At 40.2% G+C, this 14594-nt stretch overlaps 1 protein-coding gene across 1 annotated transcript; it reads right to left on the bottom strand.

Annotated features, from left to right (window-relative positions):
• Nucleotides 1-3668: 3668 nt before the first annotated feature.
• On the bottom strand, nucleotides 3669-8410 carry LOC131942370 (uncharacterized). Its single transcript, XM_059302206.1, has 2 exons — nucleotides 5750-8410; nucleotides 3669-3997 (listed from the first exon to the last, which is right to left on the bottom strand). Exons 1-2 carry the CDS (start codon nucleotides 8408-8410, stop codon nucleotides 3728-3730), a joined length of 2931 nt encoding a protein of 976 aa, XP_059158189.1. The 3' UTR covers nucleotides 3669-3727.
• Nucleotides 8411-14594: the final 6184 nt, after the last annotated feature.

Genomic DNA, 14594 nt, shown 5'->3' with positions numbered 1-14594 from the left:
TGTTGACCGGAGCAGGCTAGGCCGCGCCTTTAGCCTACAAAAGACAAGTGAACTTTCACGTGTGGGAGGGAAGGGGGTGGGGCGGAATCTGTATGCACTGCATGGTTCTATTATTTGCGCAGCAGTGTGCACACCATGCGCGCCGGCGGAGGACCGGCGTCTTCATTGGTGACATTGTCGCATGGGTCAACAATACCGACTTCTGCTCGGATATTTCCCACGTGTAATCAATCATACACACACACAGTAAAAGTGGACAATCAATCATCATATAAACATAGCACAACAGGAATGTTTTTCTGATTTTAATATGGAAGCTTGGCAGTCCCCACTTTCCATCTTATAAAAATAAACAACAACTCCACGCTGATTGGCTGGCAGCTGCACGTGACTCGACAATACCACATACATCATTTATATTGCCTGGGGATATTAAAGATGAGTTTTACAGGTCCATTCTTTCCCCTCCCCCTTCCTCCCTGACCTCCAATTTCTTCAGTCGAAGAAAAAAGTGAGATAGTGAGTCAGTGATGACAAAGTGTACATTATTCACTTGACAATTTTAAAGTGCTAGACGGTTTCTTATTGTGTGAGGATTTTAAAACAAATTCCCACAGCATGGTGCTTAATGACTGTGTTGAAGTTACAAAACAGGATTATTATCATACAAAAGAAAAGATCATTGCTACACGATATACAATAAGGTCATTGCTACACAAGACACAAGATCATTTCTACACAAGACACAAAGAGATCATTACTACACAAAAAAACAAGATAATTTCTACACGAGAAACAAGATAAATACTACACACGACACAAGATCATTTCTACACAATACACAAGATCATTGCTACACACAAAAAAAAACAAGAAACAAGACCATTACTACACAAGAAACAAGACCATTGCTACACAATCAAGAACAAGATTATTACTACAAATGAAACAAGCTCATTACTATACACGAAACATTACTATACAAGAGGCAACATCAGTTCTACATAAGACACAAAAGATCATTTTGTAAAATCCCAGTTTCCTATTATCGAATTCATAATTTGAATAGAATTGATCCGCGATGGATGCGAAAAGTTTAATAAACAAATATACGAATGTTTTAGCATAAGACTAACCGGCATAAATGCATTTTGATAGGTCGTGAGGACTAAATGCGCATGCGCAACTACGTCACATGATCTAACCGAAGTCTTTCTTCAAATGTATAGCTGGCACCAACTACTGTACCTAACAACGACCCAAACACTAAAATCGAACAAAATATAACACCTTCAAGTCAACAGCACCTTATGACATTAAGTGTTCCATTGTCATAAAATCGATAGATCGATCATCATCAATATTAACGAGTGAACCTTGATCAGAGAAGAACATCATACATAAAACATTTTTTTTTTTAAATTGATTGTTTTAATTTAAAAAAATAAAAAGCATGACAACAAAAATTTATTTAAAAAAAAATTATCGAACGAAATAAAAAGTTACAAGCAAAATGAGGATTCGTCTATTGACCGCTTACAATATAAGGTGTGATGTATTTTGTAATTATTGTAATATCACGAATCGATAATCTCCCGGGAGATTGATTTATTATTAATCTGTTTGGCGGTTTTGTTGAGTGTAAGCTTTAAGAAGACTTAGCCGGCAGTGTAAACAGTTTGTATGGAATTACAATCAAATTACCTCGAGGGTAAGTTGATGTGGGTACTGGTATAGCTTCTTCTTTTTCTTCGTTCTTCTACGTTCCTAATTTTATGTTGGAAGGGATTCCCTCCAACACAATTAAGTATACGTGTCAACTTGTTATGCACCATTTATAGGCCATTGACTATGATTTCAGCCTGTTTTTTTTCTTTTTTGGCTTTGCTTCCATAGCCTTTGTCCAACCAAGAACAAACTACAAGGCAGCAGTTGTTTGATTTTGGAGTTGTCTCTCCTAGAAGAGTGGCTGTCCCCAGCTATAGAGCTTCGAACTCGAGAATTTTCGGTTTAGCAACCATGAGCTTTACCGACTCGACCACGCCGACCCCTAATTAGGTATAGCGTTGATGAATCGCCCAGAACTGAGGACGATGGAGGGGTGTGGTTGTGTTCCACAAGGGTCCACATAAAGGATGATGAACATATTTTCAGACTTGACTAAGAGAGGGACAGTGTTTCTTTCAGGTATCTGTCGAAGCACGTCTACGTCTCAAAGTAGGTCTTTCCCCCCCCCCCCACACCCCGGAAAAAGAAATTATATAGAAATATATACTTTTACCACAGTCCATTCCCACCCCCCACCATGTTACTCCACTCCCCCCTCCTCCAAATATTAAAGTCCCGGTCCCCCCTCCCCCACTGTGGGTGAAAATTTTGGTTCTGTCCAAAAAAAACGCCATCTAGTGCTTATTTGCTCGTAAGTTAGATAATGATTAATGTTAGGTTTAGGCAAGGATTATTACATGGTTAATCGTTAGGCTATGAGGTGTTGATGTTTTAAAAAAAATTGATTTAGGATTACATTTCTAGTTTGTGGCTGAAATATGTGGTATGGCTAGACCAAGAGTACACGGTGTATCAATACATCTAGGGGGGGGGGGGGGGAACAAAACCGTTTCAATAATTTCAAATAACTTATTCTAATCCTAGTATCGTTCCCTGGTAACCTTTAAACCTAGTCCTAACACTAACGCGATAACAGCAAAGAAAGAAAAACTCGATACGACTTACAAGTACCATGTCGCAATTATAGAAGAACCTATAACGATTCTTCGTTACATCATTAACTTTAGCCTCGTGAGCAGGGCGCATAACAGAAGTATAACAACTGTACCTTTAAGTGTACCCATATTCCCTACTCGTATTTTAAAACAACAATACTAAAAAACTAGACTTTTTACCCATCAAGTTTGCCACGTGTAGATCTGGGGTATGGCTAATCAAGAACATCGGGGAAGGGAACAGTTTTGGCCATTTTTAATTACATAATTATTCAAGGTTAGCCTCGTGGATATAAACAACAGTGACATCACTTACATAAATTAATTCACATAGCGTCCATTATTTGATGAGCTGACCAATTATGGTGCAGGGTATCCATTAGTTGCTCTTGTTTAATTTACAAAAGCGATCTGCCAATGTCATATAAATCCGCCTAGGCGTCGAAGTTTCGGTGCACAGATCCGCAATATATCCAATGTGGTCCATGTCATTGTTTAGGTGCACGTCCCAGTTTCAAGACAAAGGTACCAGATGCGGGAGGTACTTTTTTTCCGGTAAGATAGACAGGCGTGTTTTTAAACGTAGTATAATATACACTGGTGTTTCATGGTTGGACTAAGGGGATTAGAGTAAACGTTAGCTAATCACATGGGGGATAATGCAGATGGTGTAATCTCAATGAATGAGCTGTTCCAGGCAGCGTTCTTTCCTGGCATCCGTTTCATGCAGTTTTCCCAGAGGCACTTCCAGCCCCCCCCCCCCCCTCCTCCCCCCTTTCGACAAAGTAGACATATATATAATTTATATAGAAAATATATACTTTAATCAATGTCAACCTCCCTCTCCCGGAAATTTCAAGTAATTCCCCCGTCCTTGAGAAAAAACGTCTGAAAGAAACCCCAGTTCGGTGTAACGGAAAAGTGCACAATTTCGGTAGACACCACTATGTCATTTCAATGGCCGCCGGTCCCACATAACGGAAAAGTCACAAACCTCTGCCACGTCATCTCTTCTGGAAGCACAGGCTGGTCTTCGACACGGGGAGGAGCAAGGTCTTGACCTTTGACCTGAAGGAAGGGTTGAAGCAGTAGTAGATGATGGGGTTGGCCACGAAGTTGACCAAGTTCAAGGTCGCGAGGTGCTTGAAGAGCACGTGATCGAGGAGGGGGTCGAGGCTGTCACGTGACCCGTAGAAAGAGAACATGTAGAGGACCCAGGGCGGGATCCAGGACAGGAGGAAGGCGGCCGTCACGGAGAGCAGCATCAAGGTCATCTGAAAATCAAAGGTCAAGGTTGAAATTGGTGTAAGTAGAGGTTTTATTTTTTTTGTATAACGAAGATACGGGTTTTAATAGAGAAAAGTAAAAACTATTTTATTCATCACGATTTATATGGTAAATGAAGTAGAGTTTATCTGGGAGTTTTTTTTTTATTTACAACCACATTTTGATTAATACATATTAGTACATGGGCACAAGATTTTGATTGACACAAACCTAGACGAAGATTTGGGCACCATTTAGTATGGAAGTTAGGGACGGGGTGGATAGAACGATGTGTTTTACATCACAGTTAGAAACAATATAAATCTCACCTCACCCCCCCCCCCCAGTGTGTTTTACATTACAGTGCGAAACAATAGAGAAATTTAATCCAACCCCTCCCCACCCCAGTGTGTTTTACATCACAGTAAAAAACAATATAAATTTAACCCCTCCCCACCCCGTAATTAGTGAAATTAGAGGAAAGAGTGATTTTGGACTGTGTATCTATGTCTAATGTCTCTGTTATACTTAAAAGTAATAAACAAAAAAAAACCTTTCCTTATCATGAATAAAGGTTTGTGATATCATACTTGTTTTTTTTTGGTTCACATAAAAATATCTTTTTTCATATATTAGAATTCACACAATGAACTTTTAAAAACTTATTTAAAGGAATGAAACATTACTGTGTTTAAAAAAAACAATAGATCAACTCGTTTCTAGTTTATTTTTAAAACAAGTTAATTAAAAAAGTCTAGTGACATTTATGCGCAATTTCCTTATGTTATCTAAAAATAGCTCTGACGTATAATGCTGGGGTGCGTTCAAGCTAGAAGAACGATCGGTTTGTAGGTGTTTATGTAATTTTAAAATTTGTGACCGAACGAGCGGATATTTTTGAAAACTTTCTTCGGCAATATTGTTCTAAATTATGGCAGGAATCGATTGGTACATGTTTCAAGTCGCTAAGTGGTCTGGTTGCCGAGATATGGGCAAAAAACTGCATTTTTTCGAGGTTTTTTGGCTTTTCCGGGAAATACATGAAAGAAACCCGGAATTTTTATGGCCTATGCTCATTCTCGTAACTTGTTTAACATAATTGCTTTTGGAACTAGTCATCGATATTGCTTCGTTGAGGAGGAGATACGACTTAAAGCCCGGACACACATTCATCCATACATTCATTCATTCATTCATCCATCCATTCCCAGAAATGACGAGTTAATAAACGCAATTCTCCAGAATGGAAATTGCGCTAAAAAGTTTATGTTACTAAACCACTCAAGTAAAGTAGGACAACCCTTTCAAACCTTACGTTCGATGGGGCGGATAGAGTTCAACTGTTTCAGTACCTTCGACATATGATGGGATACTGTGATCAGTACTAGGCCCAGCCACATTTACTTTCTCTAACGTGAGTCAGGTACCCATCAGAGCAGAGTGGGCTCAAGGACGTCCTACGGACTCGAGATCTGGATCTGAACTCGAGACTTACGGGTTAGCAGTCAAACGCTCTAGCATTCGACCACACCGTCCCATTTACTATACATAATTTATTTATATACGATTCAACTATTTGTAATTTTTATTTCTATATAGGAATGTACTTTTTGTAAATTTTTTCTAGACATATTTACCTGTTTTAATTTATTTCTAAACATATTTAACTGTTTTAATTTATTTCTAAACATATTTATCAATTTTTAATTTATTTTTCTTCTTGACGTATCTACCTGTTCATAATGCACCTGTATACCTACCTGTTTCTCTCTGCCGAAGCGCCGCCTGCTGGAAGCCGATTTACCAGACCCCTTTGAAGTTTTGGAACCTTTGTCCGTGCGTCTCAGCAGGGTGGAGAGGAAGATGGCGGTGGGCACGTCCCCTATAGGGGCCTCGTCCCTCTCCACCCCATCGTCCACCGAGTCGAATCTCTGCTGGTGTTTGTAGGCCAGAAATTTGGTGGATTCGGTGGATGTGATACTTCCGGTGGAGATGAGAGTTTGTCTGTATTGCGGAGGCGCCCTGAGAAAACTAGTATTAGCGTCGTCGCGAAGCAATCCAGTACTTTCGTTGGGAGCGGATTGGTCTTTGGGGATTGGGGTTGGGTTTTTAAGAGGTGATTCTTGAGGGGAGCAGGGGAGTCTGGGGGCGTCGTTGCTGTCTTCGAAGACGTCGTCTTCAAAGCTTGAAGGCGTTCGGATCAGCAACGGCGAGATGGACCGGATATGCATGTGATTCGGGGTACCGTGGTGCTGACTGCGCATGCCCGGATTACACAGCTGATCTGTTTCTGATAGGTTGGAGATACGTCCTTGACGTTCATGAATAAGGTTGGCACTAACTTGCCCAGCAGACTGGGGGTCTAGACGGTCGTCTGCTTTCAAATAAATATGAGACTGGTTACTCAAATCGCTTTGTTTATCCTGACGCAAGCGGGGGTACGTATCTGAAGTTGGTGTTCCAGAAAGAAGGGAATCCGATTTTTTATAAACGCCCCAATGATCATTTTCGATGAGATGATTCGGTGACGTCATTATGGAGGAATGGCGCTCGTCGATGTGTGAGTAAGACTTGGACTTTCGCATTAGAGAGCTGCTAACTACACCACTGTTTAACCTACCGTAGTCATCTATAAAGTAAGTCGGGTTTTGAGAATTACGCTCGTGAAAAGATGTGTTTCTTGATAAAGGGAATATGCATAAAGATACATGTTTAAAAGAAACAGAATTTGGTTTAACTCCAAGATTTTGTTTTGGGTGAATGATTTGTTTTTTTCTTCCGGAGAAAGTTTCGTGGTTTAGTAAATAAAAATGCGGTTTGTGTTTTTGATGCGTGGGGGTGGCGTCTCCAAACACCTCTTTTAGATTGGATGTATAATTGTTTGAATGGTTGTGTTTATAATTGTCTGTCTGATTGTCTGCGTGTTTGTCTGTCTGGTGTTCGCATGCCGTGTTGCCCGCGACCTCTGTCACCGTCAGGGACGGGATCTCTTTGAGGCTGCGCGGAGCTCCATCCGGCCCCGTGCGCATGCGTGCGCAACAGTCCTCCGTGTGGGTCGCGGTATCCAGGGACCCCGTGCTCAGTTCAGAAGCCCTGGGCCCACTCATCGCTGATGAATAATTGATGCGCTTTTGGCGCGCATCGCTGGTCGTATGCGTGAGCGACGGTCGGAGAAAGATGTTGCTGCTAAAACTACATTGACTCGAACGGTTCGATCGTGTTGTTGGTGACGCCGCGTCCGTCGCACTGACGCCGTCACGGCATCCGTTTGTTTTATGACTCCGACTATACGGCGTCAACACGGGGAGCGAAAATCGTTTTAAAAGTCGAGTTTGGGTTGAAGTTGATGTTGTTGTTGTTGTTATTATTCCACCGTTGGTGGAGCTGTTATTTTTATCGCAGTTTGAATTATCATTTTTGTCAAATTTTTCTAAATCAGCGGGAGAACTTGACAGTTTGACGATAACATTTCTGACCGGTTTCTCCTCGCTGAAACTTTTTATAAATTTAGCACGGTTATCAATCACAGGGATTTGTAGCATGTTTGTTCTGTTGTTTTCAGAACCGCGAAGATGCGGACGCCATACTGAAATTTTTGAAAAACTTCCGGTTTTCTTTTCCTCCGACTTCCGCTCAAACTCGCTTTCGATTTCTTGCAGCGAGGCGTTCTCGGTCTTGGTCAGCGTGTCGATAACAGACGAACTACAGCAGGAGTGAAAAAAGCGCGGTTCTTTTTTCGTTTGCTCCACGTCTGCAGGCGACCTTACGGGCGAACTGTTGCTCAAAAGACGTTTCTTTATTCTGACTTTTTCCCCGATGCGCTTGCACACACTGATGTACGCGAACGTCACGACGATAAAACTACACAGGAATATCGAGAACAGGCCCGTGTAGTAGCCTTTGGTTGCGAGGGACATGACGTGCAGACGCGAGTGGTTGCAGACGTCTTCCCGGAAGTTGTCCAGGGTGGGGTAGAAGGAGAAGATGGCGCCGAGCACACACGACCAGACGCAGACGTGGCGCGCTTTGGTCGGGGTCAGTGACCGGAGCGTCGGCTGGCAGATTTTGATGTAGCGGTCGACGGCGATGACGTCGAGGATGATGAGGGACGCGACCATGGCCGTGTACTGCATCCAGAGGTCAAGGCCGCACCAGAAGCCGTTCAGCCACGGGAAGTCGGCCTCGAACTCTGACCGCAGGTGCAGCAGAGGGGAGAAGAGGCAAACGATGGCGTCCGTGATGCCCATGGTGAGGATCAGCCAATCGCAGGCCGTCTTGGGGAAGGTTTTCCCGTAGACGACGGCGATGACGATGTTGCCGGGGAAGCCGATGACGAGGATGAGGATCAGGTAGGTGGCGTAGAGGGCGCTGAACCAATCGAGGTCAAGGACGACCGGGGACACGGAGCTGGTGTTGGTCATAGTGGTCACATGGATGGAAGTGCTAGTCACACGTGTCAGAATCTAAGTGCTAGTCACATTTGGCAAATCTTAAGTGCTAGTCATATTAGTCAGAATCTTGGTTCTATTCACATTAGTCAGAATCTAAGTGCTAGTCACAGTTGTCAGAATCTAAGTGCTAGTCACATTTGGCAAATCTTGGTTGTACTAGTCATATTAGTCAGAATCTCTGTGCTATTCACATTAGTCTGAATTTAAATGCTAGTCACATTGGGTAAAACCTAAGAGCTAGTCACATTAGCTAGAATGTAAGTGCTATTCTAATTAGTCAGTATCTAAGTGCTAGTCACTTTATTCAGAATATAAGTTCTAGTCACACTGGGTAAAATATAAGCGCTAGTCACATTATTTAATATGTAAGCGCTAGTTACATTCTTCAGGATGTATGCTCTAGTAGCATTTGTTATCATCAATGTGCTATCCACATTAATAATACTATCCAATATTTCTTTATATATAATCAGCGTCGTTGGTTAACTTTCATTACTTTCAAGTATCAGTTCGTTAGCATTTTATCGCCAACCTGTTACTAACAGTTTTAGTAATTGACCATATTGGTAACAGATACATTTGTTAACAGTTAATCAAATCACCACCCTGTTCGTGATTGTTGACCAACGTTAACATTCCAGTCACACTTTAAAAATGAGAGGGTTAATGAAACTGGCCAACGTTAATTTATTCATTACTAGCCACACGTGTCAGTGTTTCGGTACACGTCAAATTGCCTGTCAGTCGAAACATTTTCTTATCTTTAATCAGCTCAGCCTTTCCCCAACAAATTAGAAAAAATCAGAGTCTGATCCTCTTTAATCCTAAAAGTTGGGATTGAATTCAACATTGTATTAAAAGAAATAGTATCCTTTGAATTTCTTTAGAACTTCGCTGGATGTACAACATTAGAATAAACGACTGATTTTGTTAATCCATATCATGTTGATAATTACTCCACAAGAATAATGATATGTACATTGAAAATTGAAATGAAGGTTGATACATGTTCAACTTGATATTAAAATATGGATGTTTCATCATTCTTCTAAAACTGATCTTTTTATTCCACCAAGATGAGAATGAATTAATTTTCAACATTAAAATTAAAAGAAAGATTACGCTTCCGTTGAAGTTAATGAATGAGAACACAAAATGGCGGATATTTTTTTACAGTCAGATGTAGTAAATTAAAGATAGATTATTTTTCCATAGAAGTTAATAAATGTTCAGATAGGATTTTTAATGTTCATTTTTCTTCACGCCAGATGGGCTAAATGTTCAACAGTGATTTTTTTTTAAATAGACTTTTTTTTGCCATTGAAGTTGATTTAATCACATAAGAAAAAAAAAACTGATCTTTTTCTTTCAGCAATATGGTGTGTTTGTTCAACTTGAGTACTAATCTTTGAAAAGTGCACGCTCAAAAGTACCACACATCAGTGTACTAATCGCTAAAAAATCTCACGTGTCAGACAAGCTCCTTCACACCTTTAAAACAGGTGTTAGATAGACATCCTCCACACCGGAAACACCTGCCGCCGACACACCTGTTGTTGACAAACACACCGATGACTCATCCAACTCACAACAACTCTCGGCTCATCTAGCGGTCACGTGTTGTGTTATCACCGTAACACGTGACACGACGGCTACCATTGAGGCCGCTTCCTCTTGTTGTGAACGAGTGATTTGTTTATTGTCGATTGATTTGTTTTCTGCCATCACCGTCGTCATAACCTGGGACAGAGAATAAATAAAAATAAATATTTTACGAGAATTGTCACGTGACAGCGATAATTCAAATACATTTGTCGAAATCGGGTGATAGATTATACACAATTTTATTTACGTTGATTCTCGAGAAAGATATAAAAAATAAATGAATTCGTCAGAATGTAAAATAATAAACTTTCGAGAGGGGTACTTAAAATTTCTTGAAGGCGGACGTTGGTTTCCATACAAATTATTTTTTCCATTACGTCCGGGGGTGATTTTTTTTGGGGGGGGGGGGGGGAGGGATGTGCAGTGCCCCACACGAAGACATGCCTGAAAGAACTCTGAACATTTAACAGCAAGCATATCACATCAACATGCAGTATTCCTAAAGACAATAACATTAACAACAATCATATCACATCAACATGCAGTATTTTTAAAGACAATAACATTAACAACAATCATATCACATCAACATGCAGTATTTTTAAAGACAATCACATTAACAACAATCATATCACATCAACATGCAGTATTTTTAAAGACAATAACAATAACAACAATCATATCACATCAACATGCAGTATTTTTAAAGACAATAACATTAACAACAATCATATCACATCAAAATGCAGTATTTTTAAAGACAATAACATTAACAACAATCATATCACATCAACATGCAGTATTCCTAAAGACAGCCCCAATAACAGCAACCATTGTAAGAAAGGACACAACTCCCTGTGTCCTGGGCACCGCAGGAAGAATCTGGGTGTAAATATGTGGGTAAAGTGAACAGTAGTAGGGAAAGGGATAGTGTATTTGAGATAGTGTATTTGAAGTGTTAGGGTTATTGAAAGGTTAATGTTTTCAAAAGATTCTATTTCCCTGTTTGTTATGAATGTGAGATATGGCAGGATCGAAGGACAATGTACGCAGAAGAGGACGATTCAATATAAATCCGAACAGGACCTCGTTGTTAATTTCATCTTTTAATTACACTTAAACGAAACATATGCACGACGACAAATGAATACATCCACTCACTAACACGACAGGTCTATGACTCAACTCTCCGACGTCACATCCTTACTTGCCTCGCTACATTCAACATCTTTTATTAATGTAACACATTCGACTACACCAGGGGTCGGCAACCTGCGGCTCGCGAGCCGCATGCGGCTCCTTTGATATCAAGATGCGGCTCTCCAGCTCCTTGCACAAATACTGAGAATCTTAATAAAAAAATAAAATATTTGAAATAAAAAAATGTTAGTGGCTCTTTAAAACCAGATAATTTTTGAAAATTGTAACTTTTGGCTCTTCCGCTTCAAAAGGTTGCCGACCCCTGGACTACACACATACTCTCACACCCATTCAGTACACTAAAATACCATTTACAAACTGTTTGTCCTTCGAAGAGGGGGGGGGGGGCAGATTGTTAATTAATTTAGTTCAATTAACCACTAAAAACATACCGCGCGTTACGTGTTGATTCGACGACCTTGACCCCTGTACTTTCACGACACTCGCTGCCCGAGTCAACACGGTTACATCCCGGCTGATATAATTGGTAATTAGATCATTAAATATTTGAGCAAGGCCCCCAATCTCGTTAATTAAAAATAATCAATTTCCTGCCAGTTTTTGTATTATCCATTGTAAATAATTGCGTGAGAGTCTATTATGTTTTCTACTTTGTCATGCCTTGTCGATAACTTTCTCTGTCTTTGGGTGGTCTGCCGGCTAAGCTTTATATAAATTTACATGGTCTGCCGGTTAAACTTTATCTAAATTTACATGATCTGCCGGCTAAACTTTATCTAAATTTATATGGTCTGCCGGCTAAACTTTATCTAAATTTACAGTCTGCCGGCTAAAAAAATTTTTATTATTATTTTTTATGCCGGCTAAACTTTCTCTTTATTATCACGGTCTGTCGGCTAAACTTTCTCTGTATTATATATAATCTGCCAACTAAGCTTTCTCCAAATTAACATTTTCTGCCGGCTTAACTTTCTCCATATTTGCATGGTCTGCCGGCTAAACTTTCTCTTTATTATCACGGTCTGCCGGCTAAACTTTATATTTGCATGGTCTGCCGGCTAAACTCTCTTTTTATTATCACGGTCTGTCGGCTAAATTTTCTCTTTTATTATAATCTGCCGACTAAGCTTTATCTAAATTAGCATTTTCTGCCGGCTTAACTTTCTCCATGTTTGCATGGTCTGCCGGCTAAACTTTCTCTTTATTATCACGGTCTGCCGGCTAAACTTTCTCTTTATTATCACGGTCTGCCGGCTAAACTTTATATTTGCATGGTCTGCCGGCTAAACTTTCTTTTTATTATCACGGTCTGCCGGCAAAATTTTCACTTTTATTATAATCTGCCGACTAAGCTTTATCTAAATTAGCATTTTCTGCCGGCTTAACTTTCTCCATGTTTGCATGGTCTTCCGGCTAGGCCACCTTTTGCCATTTTCATGGTCTGCCGGCTTTAACACTCCGGCGAGGATTAAAATCAATATTTACAAATCGATCATTGACAAGTCGATGTCGTACGCTTCACATCTCTACATTAGAGGTCATCCATACTCGGCTCGGCATAGACATGACCGCATGGTCCATTCGTATGTCGGGGTGGGAGGGGGGGGGGGTGTCTTGTAATCAGATGAACTCTACTTCACCTGCCAAAGGATCTGTAGGTTCTGAATATAGTAGAGTTAGGAGTTTAGAGCTCGGTTCAACTGAGCTTAAGTTAAGATGGTTGGTGGTCATGAAAACGAAAGTAGGAGTAAAACTGGCAACGAGTTTGTTCACTAAAACGATTTAATAACCAGCCTAGCTTGCTTTTTTTTTCAAAAGTTATGATTAAATTTCAAAGTTTAAACATATCTACACTAGTTTTAATACTTCTTTTTCAAAAATTATGTTTCATCTATTTTCACGTCTTTTCATTCCTGAATTTAAAAATTAAAAGATGCGATTTCAAAGACAAAACATATTAACATTATTTTTTTAAAGATTATTTTCTCTAAAAAAGAAAATCAATTTCATAATTCCCTGGCTTTTCAAACCGAAGTTTAAAAAAAAAATTCCCATTCGTCTTTTCGCCTTATTTATTATTTAAACCTGGCAATTCATTTTGGGGGCGACTGATGGAGTGGAATGATGGATTCGAATGTTCGAGAAAATAAAATGTGTGGATACAGTCACGGTGAAGATTAACACGTTGTTGTGTAAAAAATAGAGTGTGTGTAAAAGTAGAATTACGTGTAAAACTGGGGGCTAAGTGTAAACTAAGTGTAAAACTGGGGTTAAGATTAAACTCAGTGTGATATTGAGGGCTAAGAGTTAACTAAAAGAAAAACCGGGATTAAATGTAAAGCAAACTAAAGAAAACTAAAGCAAGTGTGAAACTGGGGCTAAGAGTAAACTAAGTGTAAAACTGTGGTTATGTGTAAAACGACGGCTAAATGTAAAACTGAGGGCTAAGTGTAAAAAAAAAAAGTGCGGTTTAGTGTATAGGGGTGACACCCTTAGTCTCCACAGCGGGTGATACCCGACCTGATGTCGCCATCACATCCATGTATTAGAGAAGGTAACTACAATGGACTCTTTAAATCTTGAATCTCATCTGAATGTATTAAACGCTCAGTAGGGAGGGGCGTAGTCGATCTTGTTTTAACTAGAAACATTAAATTTAATTACTATTTATAAACACGAGGCAATATACTTATTTACAAATACTTCAAGGTAGGCCAAAAGTGAAGCAAAAGCAGCTAGAATGTCGTGGGTCCTACTTGGAGGAATCGACCAAAACCCTGAACAACGGCAACCCCTAAAATCTCGAGTTCGAATCTGTTTCAAATCAATGGAATGTCCCTGAGTCCACCGAGCTCTGATGTTTATTTAACTTACGTTAGAGAAACAAAGGTGGCTGGGCATAGTGCTGACCACACTATCCCTTCATATGCCGAGGTCTGTGAATAGGATGAACTCTACTTCATCTGCCCAACGCGTCTTAGGCACTCACGGGATTAAGAAGAAGATGTCCTACAAGTGTTCACAGGAATGATGAAGACAAATATAAACATATTTTAGGCTTCCTGTTGAAGGTTAATTAACCAATTTTAATTATAATTATTGATCAGTTTTTGAGTATCTTGTGCCAATGTAATACGATGATTCTCGAGGGTTAGTGAGCTAGTGATAGTATGAGTTTACAAAACCCATTCAAACAACTACGGCGGACCCGTATCACACTATCGCATATCACACAATTTTAAAACAAGGACGGCCGGGGAAAAGCATGTGATCAATATCTGCTTCATACATTCCCCATGTTGTTGGTGGAGCAGAGGCGTAGGGAGGGGGGTGCGGGGGGGGGGCATATGTCCCCGGGCGCCGACCTTAGGGGCGCCAAAATGGGTTG

This window comes from Physella acuta, unplaced genomic scaffold (assembly GCF_028476545.2).
Source record: "Physella acuta isolate Inbredline_101_S28 unplaced genomic scaffold, ASM2847654v3 ptg000404l, whole genome shotgun sequence".
Classification (NCBI taxonomy): Eukaryota; Metazoa; Mollusca; class Gastropoda; family Physidae; genus Physella; species Physella acuta.
This window is presented reverse-complemented; position numbering and strand designations above follow the sequence as displayed.